General features: G+C 32.4%; 5 protein-coding genes and 1 non-coding gene across 16 annotated transcripts; 3 read left to right on the forward strand and 3 right to left on the reverse strand.

The window, feature by feature from the left end:
- Positions 1–1,907: 1,907 nt before the first annotated feature.
- LOC103580059 (zwei Ig domain protein zig-3) lies at positions 1,908–6,624 on the forward strand. Its single transcript, XM_008561680.3, has 7 exons — positions 1,908–2,057; positions 4,621–4,821; positions 5,003–5,061; positions 5,149–5,233; positions 5,317–5,500; positions 5,576–5,895; positions 6,010–6,624. Exons 2-7 carry the CDS (start codon positions 4,621–4,623, stop codon positions 6,025–6,027), a joined length of 867 nt encoding a protein of 288 aa, XP_008559902.1. The 5' UTR covers positions 1,908–2,057; the 3' UTR covers positions 6,028–6,624.
- Positions 6,625–7,889: 1,265 nt separating this feature from the next.
- LOC103580058 (lysine-specific demethylase 4A) lies at positions 7,890–16,006 on the reverse strand. 3 transcript variants are annotated; one of them, XM_008561679.3, is made up of 9 exons: positions 14,802–16,006; positions 13,805–14,592; positions 13,513–13,718; positions 13,284–13,450; positions 9,436–13,208; positions 9,156–9,347; positions 8,874–8,981; positions 8,718–8,810; positions 7,890–8,500 (listed from the first exon to the last, which is right to left on the reverse strand). In XM_008561679.3, exons 1-9 carry the CDS (start codon positions 14,809–14,811, stop codon positions 8,396–8,398), a joined length of 5,442 nt encoding a protein of 1,813 aa, XP_008559901.1. In that variant the 5' UTR covers positions 14,812–16,006; the 3' UTR covers positions 7,890–8,395. The 3 variants fall into 3 exon arrangements, with proteins under 3 accessions (XP_008559901.1, XP_008559900.1, XP_008559898.1); XM_008561678.3 differs by having other exon boundaries at positions 7,891–8,500; positions 9,436–13,450; positions 14,916–16,006; XM_008561676.3 differs by having other exon boundaries at positions 7,891–8,500; positions 9,436–13,450.
- An 823-nt stretch (positions 16,007–16,829) lies between these two features.
- LOC103580057 (small ubiquitin-related modifier 3) lies at positions 16,830–18,095 on the forward strand. The gene is made up of 3 exons (XM_008561675.3): positions 16,830–17,038; positions 17,127–17,252; positions 17,340–18,095. The coding sequence occupies exons 1-3, from the start codon at positions 17,021–17,023 to the stop codon at positions 17,472–17,474; spliced, it is 279 nt and encodes a 92-aa protein (XP_008559897.1). The 5' UTR covers positions 16,830–17,020; the 3' UTR covers positions 17,475–18,095.
- A 92-nt stretch (positions 18,096–18,187) lies between these two features.
- On the reverse strand, positions 18,188–20,930 carry LOC103580056 (uncharacterized). The gene is made up of 7 exons (XM_008561674.3): positions 20,535–20,930; positions 20,310–20,459; positions 20,011–20,252; positions 19,382–19,686; positions 19,010–19,289; positions 18,772–18,934; positions 18,188–18,503 (listed from the first exon to the last, which is right to left on the reverse strand). The coding sequence occupies exons 2-7, from the start codon at positions 20,441–20,443 to the stop codon at positions 18,272–18,274; spliced, it is 1,356 nt and encodes a 451-aa protein (XP_008559896.1). The 5' UTR covers positions 20,444–20,459; positions 20,535–20,930; the 3' UTR covers positions 18,188–18,271.
- Positions 20,928–20,999, reverse strand: Trnaq-cug (transfer RNA glutamine (anticodon CUG)). The gene has a single exon. It is a non-coding gene; the product is annotated as a tRNA-Gln (tRNA).
- A 637-nt stretch (positions 21,000–21,636) lies between these two features.
- On the forward strand, positions 21,637–25,409 carry LOC103580054 (nuclear transcription factor Y subunit alpha). Of its 9 annotated transcripts, none has more exons than XM_053736980.1 (7): positions 21,637–21,850; positions 22,402–22,785; positions 22,866–22,996; positions 23,194–23,367; positions 23,448–23,539; positions 23,615–23,696; positions 23,768–25,409. In XM_053736980.1, the coding sequence occupies exons 2-7, from the start codon at positions 22,488–22,490 to the stop codon at positions 23,831–23,833; spliced, it is 843 nt and encodes a 280-aa protein (XP_053592955.1). In that variant the 5' UTR covers positions 21,637–21,850; positions 22,402–22,487; the 3' UTR covers positions 23,834–25,409. The 9 variants fall into 9 exon arrangements, with proteins under 9 accessions (XP_053592955.1, XP_008559891.1, XP_053592972.1 ...); XM_008561669.3 differs by having other exon boundaries at positions 22,476–22,785; XM_008561665.3 differs by having other exon boundaries at positions 21,639–21,850; positions 22,472–22,785.
- Positions 25,410–26,063: the final 654 nt, after the last annotated feature.

Here is a 26,063-nt window from a genome sequence, read left to right on the forward strand (position 1 = left end):
ATTTAGTAGTTAATAAAAATGACACCCTAATTTCTTGGAATATTGTAATAATCGTGGTACGTTAATTGTTAATCATTATTGTCTATTGATATTTTTATTTCTTCATAGGGATTATTTAGTGTAATTTATTTGGTAACTTGCGTCATCACTACGCACAAGGACAATTAGATATTATTAATATTATTATTATTATTTGATTGTAAAAACCCTCAGGGGATAAATTTTTCCTATGAAACACACGTCAAAGATATACCAAATAGATATACCAAGAACAAGATGAATTTATAAAATATACAGCAAATTAAATATGTACAATGAAAGTGAATCGATGGGCGATAAGTGATAAATTTTTTCCAGAAATTGTCTCATGTAGATTTTACTGAAAAATTAAAAGGTCGAAGTAAAGTCATGGAAGCTGACATTAGAATTAATTTAACATTTAAATAAATTTAACGTGAGATGGGCACAGACATAGTCCCCAGGTGATAAAAGTCTCGGCGGTTTGTTCCAGCAGCCGGCCGCCTGTGATGCTGACCGCTGGAGCAAGAGATGGGGGTGGAAAATTTCTACGTGGTGGTCGCCGGTATGACGATCATGTGGATGGTGAGGATGAGGATGAAGATGAAGATGAAGATGAGGATGAGGATGATGATAATGGTGGTGTGATGTGACCGTGAGGTGACGACGTTTTACACGATAGATGTGTCACTAACGGGTGTGGGTTTTATTATTTTCTCTGATTGGTCCACAAGAGATATCCACATCCCCCGCCATCAGCAAGTAACCGACCAATCGAGCGCAAATGATACGTCACGATTGTTGCATTTCTGAGTATAAATATCGGGATCATGAGCTCATAGTACTAACTCATCTTGCGACGTTTTGTCGAGCTTGTTCGTTTGACAACACATCGCTTCACAGTTTTTTTAGTTATTTATTTGTTTTATTTATTTTTTTATTAATCAAGTTTATAAACATTACCAGAAGGACTTTATTTACTCTGTTTTTACCTCATCGACATAAATTTATTTTACAATGGTAAGTTTACTCATATATTTATTTATTTATCAACTTTATCGCACTATTAAAAATTTTTTCATTTTTTTTTTTTTTTCATACTTAAAAAATAATAAATTTATTTTTTAAATTTAAAAATCTAACGGATAAATTTCTCGTCGCACCTTGACCTACCTTTTGAATTCGCAATTTGTCACGACAAATAAATAGTAAATTTATTTTGTTATAAAACGTCTAGTTTAAATAGTAGTAAAATAAAAAAAAAAATTACAGAGTTTGTTATGTAAAAATTTTATAAAACGGTAGAAAAATGATTTTTCAGAATATTCAATTCGCGGTTCGCGTTATCACGTTTATCACTAGACTATGAGTGATATAATATGAATTGCTAAGAGACTGAAATACAAAGTTAAGACTTGAGAGTTCAAGTACCGGGGAATTAGATCATAGGATGAACGTACGTATGATATTATCTCGGCGATGGCTAAGGGACACTACAGTTGGCTGGTTCCTTGGCTGATTTAACTAGTTTGAACCTGCACGTGTATATTAATCTCAACTATACATATATTCATCCATACACACATATAATATACACATTTGAATTAACATGACATGCATGTATGTCCAACTCTAATTATAATTTAAATTCATTATTAGTCCAATCACATCTTGAATATATTAATTTTTATACAAATACTAATCTATTTAATTAAAGTCTATTTGTATTTCTTGCAGCCGGTAAATTTATTTTAAATAAAAGCATAAGAAAAATAGTTAATTGTTATGGGGTAATTAATGGTTTAAATAAAAGCAAGAATCATGAGTTTTAAATATATATAAATATACACGTGGACAGAAAACACGTGCCTTTTAGTCGGTAAGTCAGATGTACGCAGTCTACCCACGTGTTTGAACTAAATCCTCGGGTATTCGGGCGATATTCCGGCAGTCTTATTAGCTCCGTGCTACCGAATAGAAGGGATCTCGTCGTTCCTCTAGACAACACTCTCAGCCCAAAACTACTTTCTACTAATGAAGTAAGACCTGTCTACTATTATTTTTACATTTATTTTAAATCTAATATCTCAGTTGTTTTTTTTTTTTTAAATTTATTTACTCCATTTTATTATCGAAAAGCAAAGCGGTAAATAAATAAAGTAAGAAATTACAGTAGTTTAGTCATCAGTTAACCAGATAAATAATTTAACAATTTAATTGTTAATTAAAATAAAAAAACTATATAAATTGACATAGATTGCAGAGGAAATGATTTTTTTTTTGTTGCACGTCTGCATAAAGTTTGTACTGGACTCACATTGCAGGCTTGTTGCATCATGCAGTAAGTCACGTAGTCAAATCTACTGAGTTTAAAGTCACCTTATTAATTTAAAAATATATACACACATATATGTATATAGACATTCTTTTTATTTTACTTAATAATTTTACTCCATTTTAAAAATTCAGTAATTCATATTTTTAAACTTCAGTATAAAAAATAAGACAATTAAAAAAAAATAAATAAATAACAGATGCAAAATTATCGATATCAGTCTTCGGAATGTCGGTTGCAATATTTATTCCTCAGATGTTATCACAGTTGTCGTAATTTCCAAAGACAAACAATTATTTACTTGCATAAAATTTAAACTAAATATCATTGACGTGTCTTATATCTGATCGCGATTAAGATGAGGATCTCGATTTTGGCACCGGTAATTCGCGGGCTTGTAGGATCCAGCAAGCGACCGGTGAACGAACGATCGATGCACTACACGCGAATTGAATATCTTGGCCGGTTGTCGGTCCACTCGAATTTTAATTGACATTTTATTCAACCCATGAGATTTCTCTTCAGATCGCTGGACACTTGTCCACTCCATTCTCCATTTACTTTTATTTATTTATCCCTACTCCCTTTTCCTCGATAGCAAGTCCGGCGAATTTGCTTTCATAATTTACCTAGAATTTAAAAAAAAATTCTGTATGTAATACATTAATACTCCTCAAGGGAACGGAATAAAAGTGAGTTTATTAAAGTGACAAGTGTTGCATGCGTGATATCATCACATCAAAACTCTCCTCTCGTTCTCTTTCCCTTCTCCAGCATCGATTTTATCTCTCTATCACTCAATCCGCTCTACACTAATTCCATTCGAATTCTCTCGACAAAACCCAACACAACTTACTACTCTGTACTGATTTACTAACTAATGTAACAACTAAAATTACTCCAACTCCCTATACATCTCATATATATATTTACCAGCCGGCAAATTATTACCACTGACGTAGCATGACATATTACACTCAATCTCAAACATAAACACCAAAGAATTTCATTCAACTTTATTACATTAATCACTCTTACTACGTATATACATTATTACGTTTTATATATAATTAAATTACGAGTTTCCGTCAATTCACGTCATCATAAATCCTGCTCTTTCATACCTATTAATTAAATTTAAAACAATTAAAGACAATAATGTAAGCGTAATTTTTTTCGAATTACAAAGTCATACATATGTATATATATTGGCATTAAATCAAAGTTATGTGAATATATATATGATGTAAATATATGTAAACGTGTCTTCCGACAAGATCAGCAGTGGCAGACAGAGAATGATGACGAATATGCGTCTGGTTGTCTCTGAAATAGTCGTCTATCACGTCTACGTCTTATTTGATTCAAATCTCTTGAGTTAATTTTTGAACAGGCGCACTTTTTAACAAGGATTCCCTCCAGAATTATCACACTGCAACTTTTAATTTTCCTGCTCGTTCTCTCCGTAAATTCTGTCAGTCTCGAGATAAAAAAAATGAATTAGCCGGTAAATAAAAAAAGTAAATAAAACATAATGTACTTAGCTTAATTAATACCGTTTGAATTTATTGTCAGCATAAAATAAGAGAGGCATAAAAATGTATCAAGTAGTAAAATTTTTATTAGTCAGACACTGGTAAATAAAATTAACTCGGTTATTTTATTTATTTAATTAGAATAATAAATTTATTTATTTATTTAAAAAAACAATAAATATTTAACCGCAGGGTTTTTTTAATTGAATATATATTTTATAATAATAATATATATATGTTATAACGAACCTTGACTATAAAATACTTAATTAATTAAACGGTACGATCGGAAGGTATCAATTGAAAAATGATGTATGTGTTACAAGTCACGAGAAGGAGCTGTGAGACACCAATGGAATTGCTGATCGTGACTCGGTTCGAGTTTCTTCGCCTTTTTATTATCATTTTTTTTTTTCTACATTATTATTACTAGTTTTTTTTATTTAACGCTTTACTCGCGAGTCTGAGAACAGAAGATGAGAGTCAATTCGCATGCGAGGATGGCTCTTTTTTATGCGCACAACCAATGTGATGATAAATTAAATGAATGTAAAAGAGCGGGAATAAATGACGATGCATTTGGATTTGCGGGTCAAAGTAAATCCAAGTCCATTCACCGGGTTAATGCTGTCAAGAAATACTTAATTATATTTTATTACCTCGATCTATATATTTATCTTACTAAAACTCATACTAACTTACTTGATAATAAATGTTATTTTTATTTTTCAGATGGAACAAACTATTCCCAAGTCAATGGCGGGATTCTTTTTCCTGACCCTGGTGATTCAAATGACTGCAACTCATTACATAAGTTTTGACTCCCAATCACCCAGAGAAGTAGCCAATGATTACGATGACAGACCCAAAACCGTCGACGATTCATACACAAATTCACTTACGGACAATATTGAGACACATCATCATAAAGCGGTTAGTATTAATGCCGGATAATTATTACAACTGATAAAAAATGACTCACTTGTAGTAACTTATAAATTATTATCTCGCACGGAACATATCACCTTGAGTCTTTGCGTTATATAATTACTTACTTTACTGCCAATCACTTGCGTATTTTAATTTATAAATTATTATTACCATTTATTTTTAGTTAAAAGCCAAACGGAAGCCTGTTAGAATCACTGGCGGACCTCTTTTACTTGCCAAAGGGTAAGTTTATTTTATTTTATTTTATTATTTATTTAACATTAATAATTATAATAATTAATTGTTTTTTTTTTTTTTTTATAACTATAGACAATCTGGAGAATTAACGTGTACAGCTTACGGGTCACCATTCCCGCAAATCCATTGGATCCGCGGTGATGATTTACAGAGCCAAGTTAGTAAAAGTTTTTTTACTTTAATTATTACTTATGCTCATTAATAAAATAAATTAAAATAAAATAAAATGATTTTGTTTAGATTGAAAAACTAAAATACGTAAATCTTGTCTACCACGAGCCGACCAATGAAAAAGTTGATTTTGGAATCGTTAAATCGAAATACATCGTCGACTGCGCTTCTGAAGCAGACAAAGGCATCATCCACTGCGTGTCAATAGTCAATGAGAAAGTCCAGGTAGCATCGACATACATCGACATTGATGGTAAGTATTAATTAATTATCGAGTAATAAATTGAAACATTTGATGAGTTATTAAATAATTAATTAATTTTTACAGCCTCAACAATAGACTTGTCCGAAAGATGTAACCTGATCCGCGCACCAGTGATAACAAACTTCATTTCATCAATGTTGGTATCCCAGGACAGCTCGGTGGTGATTCCCTGCACCGTCCAGGGCGAACCCAAACCAGACATCATTTGGCAAACGTATAACGGCACAACAATCACCCCGACCACGGATCCACGGTACGAATTGCTCAGCTCCGGAGACCTCTTGATCTCCTCGCTCAAGTGGGTCGACATGGACGGATATGTCTGCATAGCCAAGTCTAAGTTTGGCGAAGATCGTCAATCAACGTTTTTATATCCGGTCCAAGTAAGTTTTAACTCATTTTTAATAATAAAAAAAAGTCAAAGTCAAATAATTAAATGATTATTTATTATATTTATTTGATTTAATTAATTAGTAAAAATGATTTTTAATTTACAGAATGGAAGATCGACTTAGAAAAATGATTTCGATAGATTTGTTTTAATAGAATTTAATGAAGATAAACCAATGGCCAATGAGAGTACTTGAATCCACCTATTTAAAAATTAGAATAAGTAGATAGCTGACTATTGTGCTAAATTTAAATACCGTAACATATAAATTATATATGGAAAATAATCTGCGTAAAAGAGAAAAAAAATAAGCGGCTACGAACGAGTCAAAAATATAAAGATATTTATATATATATATATACTATGCAATGTAATTATCTAGTCACCAAGTGGTATAGGTAAACTTTCCAATCAATAACCTGGCCGGCCCATAGTCAGTAATTATTATATTTATATTAATTTAATTAATTATTATTATTATTTTTTTTAATTTTATTTTAACGCGTAACATTCCCAAAATGTATTTTTTCATTTATTTAGTTACGTATTTTTTTTAGTTAGCCAATTGTTTAATTGTGCATAGTGCAATTATTAATTGACGTAAATTAATATTATTTAAATTAAATTATTATTATTGAATAAATAAATAATCATTGTAATAAAAAATATATCTAAAAGTGATGGTAATGATACTGATATGTATATTACCTCACAGAACAATGTACTTACTATATTAATAAAAATACTTTATTATGATGAATTGAATAATGTGGTAATTTATTATTTTATTTAAACACCTGATTAATTTCTTTAATTTTTAATTCACAATACGGCTTCCATGACAACTGATCACTGACAACTAATCCCAGACAACTGATTCCAGACTAGATCCAACTGACAATTGATTTTCTAATTCATCAATTTCATAACTTTCATTACCATCATCTCCAAAACCTTCATCTTCATAATTTTCAACCGAATGTCAATGAAATTACTTGTCGTGGTATAAAATTGTAAATTTTACGATATTCATTGGTCATACAGTTTAATTGTCGGACTCAGTCTTCACTTTATTTTCCATTTCCACTCTTGACTTTTGAATGCATTGGAGACCCATCAAAAAAATTTACCGATTTTCAGTAGCCATTAATTTAAAAGTTCTTTTTCTGAGACTGTTTTGTATAAATCATTGGAGTATGGAATTTAAAAATATCTGAAGGCTGACTGGTAGTTTTAACTTGAAGTCCATGTACAGTAGTTACTGATGATTCGTGGGAAAACCCTGTAGCTTATTCGCAGTTTTGTAAACAATTGGTTTGTTTTCAGTTTGAATTGTGGTTCGTTTTCCCAAATATTGTTTACTTACTAATTGACATTAAAAATTATCGTAATCAAAAATATATTTTAAAGTTTAGTCATACTGTGCCTGAAGATAAGTCTTATAATACGTAGTCTTATAACGAGACCTGCCTGTAAATTCTACCTCGGGTTTCTTCATCAAACCAGTTATTTAAATATTGATCTGAGATCCTTGTAAGCAGAGAAATGGGCTAAGAGATAAGAATGAAGGGGCAAGAAGCACTTGGTTATTACATAAAAAATATCAGACTAATTTTTTAAAATTTTTATTTCACAATACGTGATTTTTTAAACGCTGTGTGATTCATATTACAATAATTAGCATTACTCGTTTTAAAATAACGAGTTGATATCTTTATACATAAAAATTTCATTTACTTAATTGTTTTTTTTCCTTATTTATTAATAAATTAATTTTCTCAGCCTAATTATTTGTCATTAAATAAACTCACTGATAAAATTAATTATTTTCTTTACAACAGTATCACTAGATTAAACTTTATAATAATAATAATAATAATTAATTAATTATTATTATTATATTCAAATCTTCAAATTGTTTACAGTCGCAAATGTAATAATAAAATTAACTCTAATTAATTAATTATTAATGACTCTGGTGGTTTAACTTAATTTAAAAATGACAAACATTCATATTAATAATAATAATATCAACTGCAAATTCACACATATAATACAGGTACTTAAATATATAAGTATATTTTGTTTGATTCTAGATCAATTATGCATTTTTTTTAAATTATTAAATATGATTAATTAAAATAAATGATAATTTATAATTTAAAAAAAAATGAATTGTCGTAAAAAAAAATAAAATAAATTCAATTTTATTTAAAGAATAATAATAATAATAAATAAATAAAAAGTAAAATTTAATTGTTAATTAATTGAAGCTTGAGTATTTAGAAAGTTTAATTTTTTTAGCTATCAATTTTTTACAACTAGAATCAAACAAGATCCCACGATTAAGTTACAATTATTTACAACAGTTAATAAATTTTTAGCTCTATCATTTAAACGATTCAATGATTTTATTTTACTTAATAATTTATTGTTGCATTACTTTTATTTAATTAATTTTTATTATTATTACTATTATTGTTCATAAATATTTAGATTTTAATCTTAACTTTATTTCTTTTCCGTTGCACTACGAAGTAGTCACCGCTTTCATTGCCATAAAGATGAGATCGATGTTGCATTTCAGTTGCAGCTGACTTTTGTGTAAAGTAAACAAGTAAAGAAAAGAAATAAATAAATTAGTTGAGAGAAAGAATAAAAATCATGAAAGAATTAAAATTTTAAATAAATCAAACAGAAAAAGAAAGAAAAAAATTTTAAAATATAAAAAATATAAAATTTTGAGTCGCCGGAGATCGAAATGTTGTCATTATTTTTTCTTTCCTTTTTCTTTTACCATTTAACTCAACTCACCAAACGCGACTGTACTCTTCCCGGTAAATCTTCGTTCAATGTATATATTTCATTACTTTCTACAGTACATCGCGAGCCATCCTCAAATACAACCTATAAATAAATTCATTTTTATAAATAAATTATAAAATACTTAAATTTTTTAAAAATACTTACAGTATACATTGTTCGAGAATTAGTTCCTTCAAAAATACCATCGTAAATTTGTCCATCTGTCCATTGTACTCTGACACCTTCTCCAATAATTGGGAGAGCTTCATGACTCTAAAAAAAAAAAAAAATAAATAAAATAAAATAAATAATATTTAAAAAATAGGCAACTGAATATAATAAATTAATATTTTAAATTAAAATAATAATTAAGTAGACATGATAATTTTTGAATATTCGAATTTCAGCTCAGTGTAGAATAAATAAATATATAAAACTAATACTCACAATAATATCAGACTGATAAAGATTGTCGCTGAAACTAGTATCACTGAATGTAACCATGCAAAACATATGGGAATCAATCGAATCAACAGTTGCTTGATAAAAACGTGTGTTTTTATGTTTAGCCCATACTTTATCCCCTTGCCGGATGTCAAACGTTTTTTTTATTTCATTTTTATGTCCACGGCATGTCACCTAAAAATTAAGAACAAAGAAGTTTATATTTTTCCAAACTATTTTGATATAAATAATTCATCGTAAAGAAAAAAAATTTCTCTTCTACCTGGAATTCATTTGAATCATAAGCAGGTATGTCGAACGCTGCACCAGCAACTAGACCACAAGAGGGATGGAAAGATGTCCTACAGAGATGACAGCTCAGTACCACACCCGTGATTTGCTTGCAGTACGAGCACTGCTGCTTGACCATGTCATGTTTGATAGTCAGAACGTTGATAGGATCTTTGTGAACAGAATCTTTGAATGTGACACCTGGTATCAGCAGAGCGCAGAGTATGTGTGCCCACCGACTGTCGCTCGTTCGTTTTACAGCACCACCGCGCATCGGACAGAGACAGCAGTTTGATTGTACCATACCAGCCTTGCATTTATCACACGCCCAATTAAATAAATCGCTGGGTAATACTGTGATTCCATAGCAGGATGCGTGGACGGTGACATGACAGTCGCGACAGCGAAGTAAACTGTTATTTTCTGGTTCAATCTCTTGTTCTTTTGAATTTGCCGCGAATAAACTTGATGACACACATATTGGAGAGCTCTCTGGCAACGTCGACGGCTTGAAACACTTCCAGTCCTGTGGCATTTGCCGATTGCAGCCGTTATTTGAGGATGCAAATGCTGTGCAAATAGCGCAGTGTGACAACTGACTGCTCCAGTAGTCATTGAACTTCCGGACGTTGTCCAGCTCCGGATTATTGGGGTAGAGCATGTCCATAATATGACCTGGTACTTGAGACTGTCCATTTGACGCAGCTGCCACAGCAGAGGTAGAGGTGGACATTGACGCTGACGATGATGATAAAGTTGGTGACATCATTGACGATGACGAGGACGAACAAGATGACGCTTTAAATGACTCGTGATTGTTGTAAGCTGGGTAGTTTGGTTCAATCGTTAATACTGGAGGGAGTCCGTCCTCTTCAATTTTAACCTGATTTTTACGCTTAGGCGTCCGCGGTTTACGCGGCGTTTTAGTTTGGCTCTTAGCGCCACCACTTATTTTAGCCAATGACGGAGGCTTTGAACTGTTTATTGACTTGATACCGACAGCGCTCGGTTTCGTTGGTATCGGTATTTTTATTTCCGATCCCAGGGTTGTTGTTAATGGAATAATTGGTTTAATGTCCGGCATCGACATCTTCGAGTCTGCGTACGACATCGACAAATATTTATTAGAGGGTAAATTGAAAAGCATCTGAGACTTGATAGCCGCTGCACTGTTGTCTGTCGACGCTACATAGCTCGTCGGTTCGTACTCCGATGAAGCAGCTTCTTCTTTGATAAAACTCGACGTTATTATCGGGCTGTTTGACGGCTGGTTAACATTGCACTCGGTCAATTTGAGCGGTGACAAATTGTCAACTTGCGTCGCTATCGAGCACATTTTGCGGTCACCACTTGCTAGATCGTCGTGACTGTCTAAGGATTCAAGGGACAACTTTGTCGGCTTCTTTTTACGAGGTGTTCGTTTTACATTTGATTTTAATTGACTCTGTATTACTTGGGGTTTTAAAATTGACACCGCTGTAGGCTGTAATATTTTGTGTAATTGCGGAACTGGATTTTTTTTATACTGCGGCTGTGGCATTACTATTTCAACATTATTTATAGATGAATTTTGTTTAAGCTGCTGTTGCTGGGCGACTTTTAAAAGTGAGGTGCCAATTGCTATCTGCTGGTGTTGCTGTGACAATGATGATGATGATCCCATAGACATTCTCGCGCTTGTTTTACCTGCTACTTTTATAATACCATTTTTATTTGGCGTACTGTAGGTCAATGGAGTTGGTGACGCTATTGTATTATTATTACTACTATTATTGTTATTAAATTGTATAGCAGCATTTGATGACGGTGATGAAAATGAATTACTAATTAATGAAGAAGATTTACCATCAGCGCTCAGTACAACAGTATTTGGTGATGGCATGTGCCATAGCTTTTTAGTTGTATTCAATGCCGAGCTTATCAAAGTTGAAGGCGCTTGGACTGTTTTAATTTCACGAGAATTCGTGTCATTGGCTATGAGGACGGTGTTGGTGTTGGGTACCTGCCAGAACCGTTTGGTAGCGACCCGGGTGTCTTCTGCTGTGAATGTAACATTTGAATTAACCTGTCCCGGTCTCTTGGTCTCGTCAACCCGATCAGAGCCAGGAAAAACAGGAGTGGATACTTTACTTTGAAAGACACTGAGCATTTTATTGTCATTAGTGTCAGTTTTCTCAGAAATTATTGTAGTCTTGGGTAATTTAAATCTTTCCAAGTGTTGCCGCATTTCCTTACATGTAATTGTTGTGACCTTCGGCTTGATGGGTGTCACTGTGTTCTGAAGAATCGAACTGTTGTTGTTATTGTTGTTACTTTTGATAAATTTACTGGATTCATTTGGACTGGAGAGTAATCTCGAGTTCTGTTGAAGTACGAGCAGACCATTGGCTGCTTTGAGAGTGTCATTGTCTTGTGATTTAGACTTGACTTCATTGTTTGCTTGTATTATTTGCGTCGGTTTTGTCAGTACGCATAATTTAGGCGCCTTTATAATATCATTTTTCGGATAAATAGTCACCGGTCTGTTGATTCTTGTCGCAGTTGAACATTTTTTCGGTATAATAGTAAATGAAGACTTTTTTTTCTTCACCTCAGTGGTACCAGATGTCACAATGACAGGAGCGCTGAGTGTTATCGGCTCTTTTGAATTTTTAATTGGAGAGAAGCCAAAAAATTCTGTTTGCGATGACGCGGATGACGATGAAGAGAATGAAGTATCAGCAACTTTAATAAACGACTTGTCCTCAGCATCCTCAGCAGAATCATCATCAGTTGCTGTCGAGGTTTCGGTCTTGATAGGCGACTCGTCGATTGACGTGCCAAGCGCTGATGATTTGTCAGTTGCTGTGTCAGTTGTAATAGAGGATTTATCATCAATAAATGAAGTGACGCTTTCGTCAAATGATTTATCCTGCAACGACGTGTCAGAATCGTAGTCATAGCGCGATATAACTGCCGAGATACAAGCCTCAATATTATCATTAATTTGTGATGCACGTGATTTATTAATAGACTTATTAATACTACTTTCATCAGTATCACTGATACTGCTACTTAATTTAATAGAGGGTTCAGTCTTAATGTGTGATTTTTGTGATAGACTAGGCATCGCCATCAGTTTACGCTGGACATCTGCATCAGAAACATCCAGCGGTTGGGAAGAGTCGAAGACCGACGCTACTGGCGCAATACATTTTATTTTTTTCTTGTAAGTTCTCTTAGGAATATTAACATTAATGCTACCACTATCAACTTTCTTGTGCTCTTTATTCTCTGCTTTGTGCTTCGTATATTTCCTTTTCTTCTTAACCGGAGTCTCACCAGGAGTCACAGGATAGTCAGACGTCGAGGGCTCTTTTATTTTGAACAACGAATTTACATTTTTCGTTTCATTATTGACTGACGATGAATTGATACCATCAAAGTTTGTTATTTTTGGTATGACGAGACACGGGACCGCGCTGCCAATGATGTCAAGATACTTTGGCTTGATGTCAACACTTGTGCTTTCCTCATTAGGACTATTATTCCTGTTCAATGAAGGCTTTATTGATTTTTTAGTTTTGAAACCGCCTCGCTCTTTGTCTAGATTAAGCCGGCGCTTCCTGCGTTTGTTTTTCTTCTTGTTGTAGCCGTCGTCATACATGCTGGCCTCTTCGACTTCAAGCTCGCCGGCTTTCAGCCAAATGTCCTCGAGGACTTCGAGCTGTTGCTCGTCGGGCCCGTCTTCCTCCAGCTCAAGGTCTTGGAGAACTTTTTTAACATCTGCAGGAATGTCAGTACTGTTAACTAATTCGTCCATATTGAGATCTGGATTTGTATCCACAAGTGTTTTCTTACGGTGAATTGTGTGCCGTTTATTTTTTGGCGCGTTGACGTAACTGTCTGGCAGCTTGTCGTTGCTGTTGCTGCACAGAAGGTCCATTTGCGAGGGCATTGGCGCTGCAGTTTGTCGAGGATCTTCAGGATGACATCCAATATCTTCACCGCGGAGCCATAAATCATATCTGCAATTAAACACAATTAAATAAATAAAATAATTAATTAAATAAAATAATTATTGAATTACCTATCAGGCTGGAAACGTTTGACAAAAGTGTCCATTGATATTTTGACCATATCTTTACTGCAAGTGCACTGAGTTGCTCTCTTGCCATACTCGACCCATCTTGGTGCTGCAAAGTTTGTTGATTCGGCACAATTGAACCCGTGATTGAAACCAGCATGATAACCATAGGGAAATGTTATCATTATTTCCCCAGCTTCTTGAGTTATCTTTAATTTAAATTAATTACACATAAATTATTAATGTCATTGAGTTGATATATTTATAAAAAAAAAATAAAAATTCCAAAACTTACTTTGTTGCAGGGTATTGAATATTGCCGAAGTATTTGCGGAGAAATCAATGACATTTTGTGCCGCAAAAAAGCCTGACAACTTTGATAACTACCGGGAAAAAAACCACTGGCGAGCCTTTCCAACCTGCGACCATGCTCCGGAGGAATCGCGTACCAGGTCTTGGGTGCTCCGAAATGTAAATAATTTATGGAGTACAGATCCATGTCCTCGGTGTGCCATGCAAATGTAGTTTTCCACATGCCAAAGTAAAGATAGGCGGTGTTTACTCCGTCAATAGATATCCCGTAGTCTTTGTTTACATAGTCGAGAATGGTACCAAGATGATTTATGTTCCACTCGGTAACATCCGGGTCTGTAAGAGATCCTGAGACATCGGCGCCGTAGATAGGCGCGACGTACGTGATGTTTTTCCAGTACTTGCGCTCAAGATCCTCGTAATCAAAGTGCTTCGGAGTCGCGTACCTCTCGGAGTTTGCCAGCTTCTCGTACTCCTGAATTGTCATCGATTTCTTCTGGATGTTTATCTGCTGGTACAGCCCCTGCTTGCCAGTCACCACCTGGCAGATCGGCGCGGGTATCGACAAGTCCATTTGCGAGACATCGTACCCGCCTTTTCGCGGCACCCACTCGGGAGGAGGTATCACTTTCGCGAGACCGGCTTTGTGCGCGCCTTTGCTCTCCATGTACTCCACGTACTTAGAGAAGTCTTTGAACTCTTCATAGGTCGGTCTGAAGACCTGGATACGGGGGGTCCCCCCCGAGGAACTGACCATTCTTTTTTGTTTACCTGAAAAGCAAATAATATTTTTAGTGCATTCAATAAACAAATAAATAAAATACTTAATTTAAAAAATATTTATGAATTAAAATTTGAATGATTTAAAATCGCATACAATTATCAAGCAAATTAACAAAACAAATAATAATTATTTATGAGAAAACAAATAAATAATGATAATAATAATGAATAATTATTGTTTTTAAATTATAAAATACCTTTTTTCATTATTAAAATATAATTGTCACGTGATTTAATAATTTAAATATTTAAATCAAATTTCATTGCATAATTATGTTGTTAAACAAATAAAATTAAGTATAAATAATTACTTAATCTTCTTTGTAGTTCATTGATCGTGATGAAATTCTTCACTTATATATTGTTTATCATAATTAACTAAGCCCCAATAAGCGTGTTGGTGCAATAAATATATTTATTATTTAAAATTTCTATTTTATGCAATAGATCGTCGATAAGTTTAAAATATTTTTTAAATAAAAACTTTATGTCCGCATTGCAATAGACACTCGTTATTGCATGAGCTTTAGTATCACACTGTAACTATTATTATTATTATTATTATTATTATTATTATTATTATTATTGTCAGAGTATATGGTGTGTACTATGTCACGAGAACCGGGAAGTAAATCACGATAATTTCACACACGCACACCGATCTCCATCTTCTGTGTGTAGTAAAAAGAGATGGATCCATGTTTTCGGAACGAGGCGTGTTCTTGTGCATAAACAAAATGGATGGTTGCTTATTGACATAAATTCAATTAAAAATCACCATTTTTACCAGCACATTCAGCTGCTAATTACAAACCACTAATAAATATAATAATTATCATTCAAAATAATAAAGCAAATAAATAAATTAACTGTCACCATAAAATACCAACTGATTTAAAATATTCATAGTTTTAAAAACATCGCACTATTATTTGTCACTGTCTAGCATTCAAAGGTTAGCATCATTCTCCCTTGCACTTATCATCACTCACTTGACACACAATCAATTATTTATTTGTTTGAATATCGATTTATTGTTGGGTTTTGGTTTTTAAATTTATTTTTCCTGAGTTCAATTGATACTCGACACCATCTTGTATTTTTATTTTTAAAACCACCCGGTATAGCTCGGAGCTGGAGCACTGGATGATAGTGAGGACAATAACAACCTCTTCAATGATTCAGGAAAAAAAAATACTGCCACGCGATCACAACTTTTGGTTTATTTTGTAGGAGAACTCGTGCTGAATAACTTATTTTTGAATTCTTAAAATTTTTGAGTAAATTACTGTATTTTAATGAGACTCACTATCACTTGCGTGTGTAGTTGCTAGGACATATCACTGTGTTGAAGATGGTTGATGGTGTAGATGGAGTTGGAGATGGAAGATGGATAAACCCCCACTTGGGATTGATACTTTATCCTCTCGCCCCCCTGCTTGCAAACTCTAGGGCACTGGCTTAAGATCTGCTAGCTGGCACGTACGCACGTTTTGCTACTGCGCATGCGCGACCTGCCTGCGTACCGCGACATTTGAAGCGCATGGGATTTTTGAATTAAATATTACCTGGGTTTTGTAATGAGTAACATTCGTACCTGACCCAAAGTCCGAAGACCTTTTTCTTTGTTGGGTGTAGGAAGTAGAAGTGCAAGATTGTACAAGTGAATGACACATGGATGAGTAAAGATGCAAGAGTATTTGTGAGAGTAAATTTACTACTTACGGATTACGGGGGTGAGAAGAAAGAAAATGTTAGCAGATGGTTTCGATAAAAGATTTATGGGTAGTCTGCAAGTTTAGACTTGAAATTTTATACTGTGGGTTTCAAATGAAAAATACATTTTTTTTCTAGTACAGAATAAAATTAAAATTTTTATTTTATTTTAGAAATTTCAAATTTGAGTTTTGCTTTCGGAAAATATTTTAATAATTGTTTGAATTTATGTAAAAATTACCGATTATATTTTTTTTTTTTTTAATTAAAAATTTTAATGAAATTAATTTATTGTAAATAAATTATGAAAAAGTTAATTGCTGGTAATCGATAATTTAAATTTGAAAATAAATTGTTTCGCGCGTTTTTTTTCTAGAAAGATTTTAGTAATTAATAAAATAAATAATTACAAGCTTGAGAGCGCAATAATAAATTTAAAAATTTCCCGCGAAAATTGTAAACGCGCCAAAAATTCAAACAGCGGCCTCTAGTTTAAAAAAAAGGCCGATGAAAGTGAGACCAAAGAAAATATGAGTTGTGTTGCGATATAAAGAGCGGGATTTGTGTTATTTATAACAATAAACAAATCGACAAATAAATATATAAATACATTTATAGTTGAATAAATCCAATAAAGGACAATAATATTTATTATAAAAGTAACCAATTTAATTGTGGAGTTATAAGTATTTTTGTCACAATGGCGGATACAAAAAATGTAAAAATCTCTAACCTAAAAATTATTACAAAACTCGTGTGTATTTATCAAGTAATGAATAATTATTTAAAATTACTGACTGTTTTAGGATACCAAGTCTGAGTCCGAGCACATCAACTTGAAAGTTCTTGGTCAGGACAGTGCTGTCGTGCAGTTTAAAATAAAAAAACACACGCCGCTAAGAAAACTCATGAATGCTTACTGCGAACGTGCCGTAAGTCATTTGTTTACACAACAAATAATAAAATTACATTAATAATATAAACAATTTATCATAATTGACGAAATCATAACTTTCCAGGGTCTAGCCATCGCGTTGGTGCGTTTTAGATTTGACGGGGCGCCGATAAACGAAGCCGACACCCCGTACTCCTTGGAGATGGAGGAAGGAGACACCATCGAAGTCTATCAGCAACAAACTGGCGGTAGATGCTGAGCTTAGGTCATATTTATAAGAAAAAATATTTAATTATAACTTTTTATATTATTCGTAAACTTTATTACCATTTCCGTACATTAAGTTTCTGATTCGAATCTTTGTCTGAGACACTGATCGGAAAATTTATGAGTTTGAATGTCGCATGCATCAGATGAATTCAAAATTATAAATAACTAGAGTGAATAATTTTTTAAAAAACATTCATAAAAAATGCCCTTATTAATTTTTTAAATGCCCATTTTTTTCAAATTTTTAAAATTAATTGCTTACTCGATTTATTTATAATTTTAAACTTATCTGATGACTGCTACATTTACTCATAAGAATTTCAAAATTTTCTTTCCGTAAATTACTAAGTTTTTTTCGTACTGTAGATACTCGACTGTTTATTGATTTTTAAAGAAATATTTAAATATTTTCCAACTGACGATCTCGTTTATTAACAAATAAAATAATTGTTGATTTGATATTCAAAAATTTATAAAGTTCTTACGACGATAAAAACTCCAGCAAATTGAAATAAGAAAAAAAAAGCCATAAGTTAATTTAAAATATTTGTCAAAAAATTAAAACCAAATTTGGGTTTTAATATTCAAGGAGTTAATTTTTTTACAAGCGACTTGTTTCTAAGTAATATTAAATATTCATTGTATAGATTTTAAATTAAAACAAGATAATGTATTACTTAATAAAGAAAAGTAAGATTTTATAATTTTTTTAATCAATTCTTTTATTTTTTAACGACTTAGAAATTTTATAAAATATTATTATTATTATTATTTAAATAGATATCATTATTTACTAATTGCTTGCATCGATAAGTGATATTCAGCGACCAATTGATCCAGTACAGGTTTAACTTCGTATTTAACTTTTGAATGGTTCGGGCCGAAGGTCAGTTCAATCATACGCGCGGCTTTTGTGACGACTTCCAGTGCCTGAAGACCTTTATTTTGCAGTGACAGCAATTTACCCCATGAAAAATACATCTGGGCAGTCATTGGATGTGAATCGCCGTAATAATATCTAGTAAATTAAATAAATAAACAATTTAATTAATAATTATTATAGATAATAAATATTAATTTAAAATCTTGTCCAGATTAATTTAAGGAGATTCGATACCGATGTCCAAAATAATACCAAAATTCTGAAATTGTTTTTATCGAGTCATAAAAAAAGGATCACTGTTAAAATTTCAAATCTATTCGCTACACCGTTTTCGATAAATAAATTTTCAAAATTCGTTCTTATCCTATGATTTTTACCATTTCAATGTTAAAAAAATGCTTACAAATATTTAGGAATTAATTTTGTTGCATAAACTTCAGCTTCTTCCCAGCGATCCAAGTCGACGGCTGCTGCTACGGCGTTTTCTAGCGTACGGACAGCAAGTAAATTATACGGATGTACTATTCCTTCTTGCTTATCCAAACACATTCTACTTGCGTCCAAATCTATTAAAAATCCATGTATTAAAATATATACAACGTATATTTAATTAAATACTCAATAGATTTGTGGATAATTACAAGCCATGGACTGCATTTTGTCCAACTGATAAAGCGAAAGTTCACAGACTTTATTAAATTTATCAATGAAGTCGTCGGTTAATTTTTCCCCGCATTTGTTGCACTCGTTGAGTGACGGCAGGCATGGATTTGTGCATTTTTTATTAGGACATGCTGCAGCTATTTCGATAGTCTCTGGTGAGTTACATCTTTCACACTCGCACAAAAAGAAGTACGACTGTTTCAATTCCTCGCGCCTCGTCTTTGTGTCTTTTAGTAAATCTATATACGTTATAAATATCTGAAAATAATTATTTTTAGTATTTTAAGTATCTTAGGGTACTCAGGTAGCAACTGAATTTGCCAAGAGTAAGTATAGAGCACAATAATTACCTTAGACCAATCAAGGGACTCTAAGTCGCACAGAGTTCTAATAAGCAGCTTTGTGCCTTCAAAAATAGCTGTCGCATTTGGCTTGCAAGAATGATCGAGTATTGAAGGCCCCAAATAAATACCTACACCTAAACTGGTCATATCTGTATCAAGAATGTTGAATGAGTTCACACTCATACGTCCAAATATCTCCAGCAATTTTTTGGGCTCGGGTATTATTTCTTGCGGTAAGAATTCAAACAAGACCATACTCAGTGACGTAAAGTGTTCCATTTTTTTAACATTTTTTTTTATATCCTCCGCATCTAAAATTAAATAAATTATTTATCAAACCTTGGTATCACCGATCACGAAGTTAACTGACCAAAAAAAAAAAAAACTAAAAATATGCACATGTAAAAAATTTAAAAAACTATGGGTGCAATTTTTTTTAAATACTATTTTTTTTGTAATTTATCGAGAGATCAATTAGTTAATGATTATTTATTGTAAAAGGTAAGTGACCCAGTCCTCGATCATTTATATATTTTGGCTTTTGATGGCCGCAAAAAGTTTCACGGCCAAATAAATTTTCCATCTATCTGTCAATCAATTAATTGACAGTTTAAATGATTAAATAAATAACTTACGTGTCATTAGATTATTGAAGACACGATATTTAGTTGCTGTGTAATAACCCCGTTCATTTTTACCCATCTGAAATAATTTTATAATTATTCTGGCCATCAATCGAGCAGCGTCAGGTACAATTCTCGGGTGCACACGTTTTATATTCGGACACTCTACTTTGTGAATTGACCAGCCTCTTTTTTGACAAGTTTTGCTGCAGTAGTAAACGTACTGACAGCCCGAGCATCTTGATATCTTGCCACTGAAATTCAAATTTTCAAATAATTGTTCTTTTTTTTAAGCGCTCAACAATAATTACCTTTTGAAACAATAATCGCAACGTTCCTTTCTATGGAGAGATCCTAGAATAAATGCGAATGGTGTGGCAGAGATAATAGTTGTCCCTTTCTTTAAAAATTTACCAGGTCCATCATCTTGAGCGGTACAGGCCATTTTTTATTAACATAAACTAGTAAGATATTTTTAAAAGTTAATATTTAGTAAAATTAATAATTACAATAAAATAAATAAAATAATAAAGTACCTGATGATCAGGCAGCCGACAGCAGACTTGTTTAGTTGGAGAGCCCAGGGGCACAAACTATTTTGGTCTGTCTACCACCAATTTATTCGTACTTGTACGTTTAATTGCCATCTTATTCTCACCGAGTGTATTGTATTTTAGATGAAAATTATTCTTGACCTATAAACACTACAAGCGCACGTGTGATGATGAGTAAAAAAATACTCGCGTCAAGAGCCAAAATGTGGCGCCATCTTACTCCGTATTTCAATCATATTTATTTTTTTTTTTTGCAAACGTTTTCAGCAGACGTTTGCTATTTCTCAAGTTGTTTATTTTTATTTTTTATCTTCTTTTAAATAATTATGAGCTCACGGTTGTTGGCGCGGAGGGAAAAAATAAAAGAAACGAGCCAGGTCCCACCGAGATTTGAACTCGGATCGCTGGATTCAGAGTCCAGAGTGCTAACCGTTACACCATGGGACCAATTGTCCTTGTGATCACGTCATATTTAATTTTGTCTGGCACTTTTTTTTTTTTTTTCCTAATAATTATAATTTATAATTTGAATTTTCCACTCATTTGCACAAACCGCTTTTTTTTTTAACTAGTATTTTTACATAACCACAATTATTGTAATTACTAATTACAACTCAATGTCTAATTACAATTAAAACTCATTATAATCTTACTCAAGTTCCTCTAATTATAATTTACGTAATTATCTTTTTTGTTTATCAAAAAAATTCTAATGCGCGCTTGGGATTTTAAAAAAACGCGGGAGTTCTGACGAAGATGGCGCTAGCGTTTAAAAACGGAAGCACGTGGTAACATTTAAAAATCCAAATACTTTGATAAATAAATATAAAAATTAATAATTACTATAATTAAATTATAATCTATCAAAAGTATGACATAAATTCAAAATATTAAATATTTAAAAAAATGAATTCAATATTTTAATAATTGAATTGACGCGCGTGCGTTTAAAAATTGGCGGCAAAAATTCGGATGAAGATGTCGCTGCTGGCGAAACCGGAAACACGCGAGTCTAGAGAGAGAAATTTAGTGTCTCGTGTCTGGTGGTGTAATAAACGAGTGTTGGTAGTGTTAATAATGTCGGTGTTGGATAGTATTGCTAACTAAAGAGTCGCTATTGGCCATAGGTACAAGTTTACGGAGGGGCATCGACCCGTCTTGCATCAGCTTGGCATCGTACTGGCAGGTTCCCCCCTTCAGTGCCACCAATACACAAGGGCCGAGGACTCGGTATCGCCGACCATTGGTCCTCAATTTGCCGACCAATCATTGGGAAAGTGCCCACGAAAATATCCAATGTAAGTTCACAAATTATCGAACACTCGTATATACCACTAAGCGCGGGCTAAGTGATCACGTTGTCACACAACATCCATTATCTCATTATTTTTAATAACTTTGCCACCTTAAATATTATTCGCTGTTTATTACGCGAGTGTTTATACCTCATACGCGTCACTTTGTTCATAAAATGCCCGACAAACGCCAGCCATTTTTACTCATACTCGTACTCACATTAACTTTCATGTTCTCGTACACACAATCACTGCAATCATTCATTTCTCAGTATTATTATTTACCAAAACTCAAAATTATTATTTATTTTCAAAAATTTAAACTTTATTATTACTGTCCAAGTGCCACTTGATTGCTGCTTCCGTGATAATTATTTATTTTATTTAAATATATAACGATATCAGGATGACGTGTGTCCTAGAAGTTGATCACAGGTGTGGGCTTGTCCTACCGTCGACGGTGTGGTTACTTAGTGCGATAATCTACGAGGTGAATTACCCGAGCCTCTATTTATTTATTTATTTATTTATTTATTTACTTGATTAATTCCCAGCATATTTCCGGTGATGAAAAAATAAAAGTTATCAGCAACAAGTATGATAGTGATTGTTTTCCGTTGGTAGATAGTACAAATAAAAGATGGAACAGTTGGGAGAGGGGCAAACGGTGATGGTTGGAGGAGCTGGAGGAACTGTCCAAGTGGTCCAGATGGGACAAGGAGGCCAGGCGATGATGTTACCGCAGGCAATCCAAGTCGCGGGTCCCAATGGACAGATCCAGGTGCTGCCGATGTCGTCGTTGACTGGAGGAGGACAGCAGCTAGTGATACAGCAGCCTCAGACACCGCAAATAATTCAAACCCCGGATGGACAGACTTATATTTATCAACCTGTTCAGTTAGACAGCCAGGTCCAGCAAGCGCAGCCTACTGGTAACTGTTCGTTGCCTGTTTATTTACTTTAAATATCAATGTTATTGTTTTGACAGTTGATATTGTCATTGTTTTTTTTTATTTAGTTATAAATATCAATGGGAACCTGATGCAGATCGCGGGAACCTCGCAAGCAACCGCTACCACGGCGTCAGCTTCTCCTGTCCAGCAGATCTCCAGTCCTACATCAGCAACTCAGGCAGGAAATATTGTCATGGTGATTTGAAATGTCTCTTGCACTTGATTAGTCACTATATTTTAGTTTATATTGGCTAGTAGTGATAGAGCGACAAAAATTGCAATAGATATTTTTTTAAAATCTTTGCTTTGTAATTTTATAAATTTTTTGGTTTATTGTTTGCTAATTTGTTATAGTAACTTTTTAAAAATTTAATTATTATGGGTTTTGTTCAGATGGTACCTGGCAATGGTGGACAGACGCAGTTCCAAAGAGTCGCGCTTCCCAATGCTGAGTTTTTGGAAGAAGAGCCGCTTTATGTCAATGCGAAACAGTACAGGCGGATCTTAAAACGGAGACAAGCTCGCGCTAAGCTTGAAGCTGAAGGAAAAATACCTAAAGAAAGACCCGTTAGTATTTAATTTTTAATTGTTGATGTTAATAATAATAATTAATAATTAATTTCAATATTTATTTGTATGTTAACTAGAAATATCTCCACGAGTCGCGACATCGGCATGCGATGAACAGGATCCGCGGTGAAGGTGGAAGGTTTCACTCCGGTCAGGTTAAAAAAAGAAAGTAAGTCTTTTAATCGTAATTAAATTAAGTAGTTAAAAATTTAATTAGTTAATTATTTACTATTTTTATTAATAGTTTAAATTCAATGAGATCAATGCCATTAACAACAAAAGCAAATCAGCATCATGATAATATGACATCGACGATCATTATTGAAGTAATTCTCTAATTAAATTTATTTATTTATGATGAGCATAAAAAAAAATGATTTGTTGTTTTTTTTTCCAGAGCACGGGAGGCGGCGCGTCCTTACCAGATATGATCTCGGATGGACTAGTGACGGATAGACATTAAAAATAAAATAATTAATTAATTAAGTAAATATTTATGTATATTTATAAAATATAAGTAAGCCAAAAATATGGGAGTTGAGAGGTTAGATTTTTTTAAATTTTAAATCTCTCAGCTCCCGTGAGCTATCGAACGCAGAGGCGGTAATTTTTCATCCGATAAATTTAAGGTTTAAAACTATGGTCTGAGTTTTTAAAACAAATAAATAAGATGTTATTTAAATTAATGTACATAAGTCGCGGCCCGTGATTTTGTATTTGTTTAGGTTTCATTTGTACTAAAAAATCGATCGATCAATCGATTCAAAGTTAACGTAAAATTAATTGATAGGCACTGTGACTTTAATGTGAATGCATCGTAATTTATAAGTGTATATTACTATTATTTTTAATTACATTTGTAGGATAAATTTTTAATAGATAATTCAAATTTATAAAGAAAAAAAATAATTAAATTTAAAAAAACTGCAATCAATTAATCTTAAGATTTAGTTCAATTAATTAATTAATTTTTTCTTTACTAATTAGTTGAGTACAATTTCTATTTGTTCGAACATCGCATTTTGCCATGACAGTTTTTTTTATTAATTAATTGAGATTTAATTGTCGGCTTTTTCTTTTAAATTATTTGGGTACTTGTGTACTGAAAAAATGATTAATTATCGGCTGAGAATTAATTTGTAATTTTTGGTAATTATGTAAAAATCAATGCGATGTTTGAGTGATGGCATAAATACGTACAATGTAAAATAAATATATTAGTTTTCGCGTGGGGTTGAATAAATACTAATTATTACATAAGTAAATTATCAATTAGATAGAACAAAAAAGTGTAGTAATATAAATTTATTTTCTTATTTATCATAATGTACAAGTAAAATTTTAATTCAAGTTCAAATTTGTTATTTTTTTTTTTTTTTAGTGATGATTAAAATTTCATTGATAATCAAATTAGTTTTTAAGATAAACAGACGAATGTTTAAAAATTTTTAAATCAAATATTGGAATTTATTTGAATAACTTTTTACCAGTCTCACTGATAACTGCAGCGTATTCTGAGTCGCCAGTACTAAAAAAGTAAAATTTTAAAATTTTTCTCAATTCCACTCAGAAAAAAAAAAAAAATTCTTGGCGCAAAAAAAATTTGTGATTATGAAGTGAATACTTAAATTTTCTGAGGATTAGAGAAAATTTTCGCGCTAAGAAATTTTTTTTTCTTTGTATGATTTTTTATATTGATTAAAAAAAATAGAGTTGAGTTTTTTTTACTAACGTCACTTTAAGAATTTCTCTTTGTTTTAAATTTGGATCCAAATTACTTTTGGGTTTTTCAATAATTGGACGCTTGGGAGTCCAACCAAAGCCTTGTAAGTGATTTAAATCACGGAATGAATATTTGTAAACTGTTTCTGGAACGATCCAATCATTTGGCAAAAGTAATTTATTGTTATTTTTAATTTGTGGATACAACGAACAGAAATCGTACTGATAAATTGTTTTTACAGGTATTTTGACTTGCTCAATAGTACTTTTTGGTGTGTCTAATATCTAAACAATAACTATTATTAATTAATATATTAAGTGTGTAAATAATAGCTTTTAATATTGATTGAAAGATTATATAAATAAATTTGTAAATAATTTTTTTCAAAGTTATTTATTTATTCATGATACCTTTTCGGGATTCTCTACATAGTTTTCACTATCCCCTGGAATTATTTTTTCTCTCTTAGATATTTTCTTTTCCCGATAGTCTTTATTGTAAGTCGTCAAAAAATCACGCGTTTCGTCTTCTATTTCTAGTAACATTATTTTTTGAGTATTATTTCAGCAGCAGTTCGTCCAAAAGTGTCTTGATAAACTGATAGAACTCGACGCAAAAATCTTGGCCGCAAGTTTCCATAAACTACATTTATCAAATCTTATGTAATTATATTTTTGTCATTAATTATTTAGTATTTATACCTCGTTTAGCTGTTGAAGGGGTTGCCAAAGTTGTTCCCTCACTAGATTTGAAATACAAATCATTTAAATATTTTTTATATTCGCTATCAAATTCCGCTGTCCTAGATTTAAAATTTTCTGACTCAGTATCTTCACTAGTTCCTAATTTTATAATTCAAAATAAATATATGTCTTTAGTATTTTATTATATATTTTTGTAATAACCCGCAGGTCAAAATATTTGGCCGAAATTTTGTTATTCTATTTTACCTGGATATTTATAAGCTGTT

This window comes from Microplitis demolitor, chromosome 1 (assembly GCF_026212275.2).
Source record: "Microplitis demolitor isolate Queensland-Clemson2020A chromosome 1, iyMicDemo2.1a, whole genome shotgun sequence".
Lineage (NCBI taxonomy): Eukaryota > Metazoa > Arthropoda > Insecta > Hymenoptera > Braconidae > Microplitis > Microplitis demolitor.

Bases quoted from the DNA above. Each gene is read 5' to 3' on its own strand.
- LOC103580058 (XM_008561676.3), bottom strand. The intron at 13,451-13,512 runs GTAATTCAATAA...GTTTAATTGCAG, and splicing joins AAACGTTTCCAGCCTGATAG to ATATGATTTATGGCTCCGCG. The intron at 8,501-8,717 runs GTGAGTTGAGTT...TTTACACAAAAG, and splicing joins GAAGAGTACAGTCGCGTTTG to TCAGCTGCAACTGAAATGCA.
- LOC103580059 (XM_008561680.3), top strand. From the start codon at position 4,621: ATGGAACAAACTATTCCCAAGTCAATGGCGGGATTCTTTTTCCTGACC. The intron at 4,822-5,002 runs GTTAGTATTAAT...ATTTATTTTTAG, and splicing joins AGACACATCATCATAAAGCG to TTAAAAGCCAAACGGAAGCC. The intron at 5,501-5,575 runs GTAAGTATTAAT...TAATTTTTACAG, and splicing joins GACATACATCGACATTGATG to CCTCAACAATAGACTTGTCC.
- LOC103580054 (XM_053736980.1), top strand. From the start codon at position 22,488: ATGGAACAGTTGGGAGAGGGGCAAACGGTGATGGTTGGAGGAGCTGGA. The intron at 22,997-23,193 runs GTGATTTGAAAT...GGTTTTGTTCAG, and splicing joins AGGCAGGAAATATTGTCATG to ATGGTACCTGGCAATGGTGG. The intron at 23,368-23,447 runs GTTAGTATTTAA...TATGTTAACTAG, and splicing joins AAATACCTAAAGAAAGACCC to AAATATCTCCACGAGTCGCG.
- LOC103580056 (XM_008561674.3), bottom strand. From the start codon at position 20,443: ATGGCCTGTACCGCTCAAGATGATGGACCTGGTAAATTTTTAAAGAAA. The intron at 19,290-19,381 runs GTAATTATTGTG...AATTATTTTCAG, and splicing joins AGTCCCTTGATTGGTCTAAG to ATATTTATAACGTATATAGA. The intron at 18,504-18,771 runs GTAAGCATTTTT...TTAATTTACTAG, and splicing joins AAATTAATTCCTAAATATTT to ATATTATTACGGCGATTCAC.
- LOC103580057 (XM_008561675.3), top strand. The intron at 17,253-17,339 runs GTAAGTCATTTG...ATAACTTTCCAG, and splicing joins ATGCTTACTGCGAACGTGCC to GGTCTAGCCATCGCGTTGGT.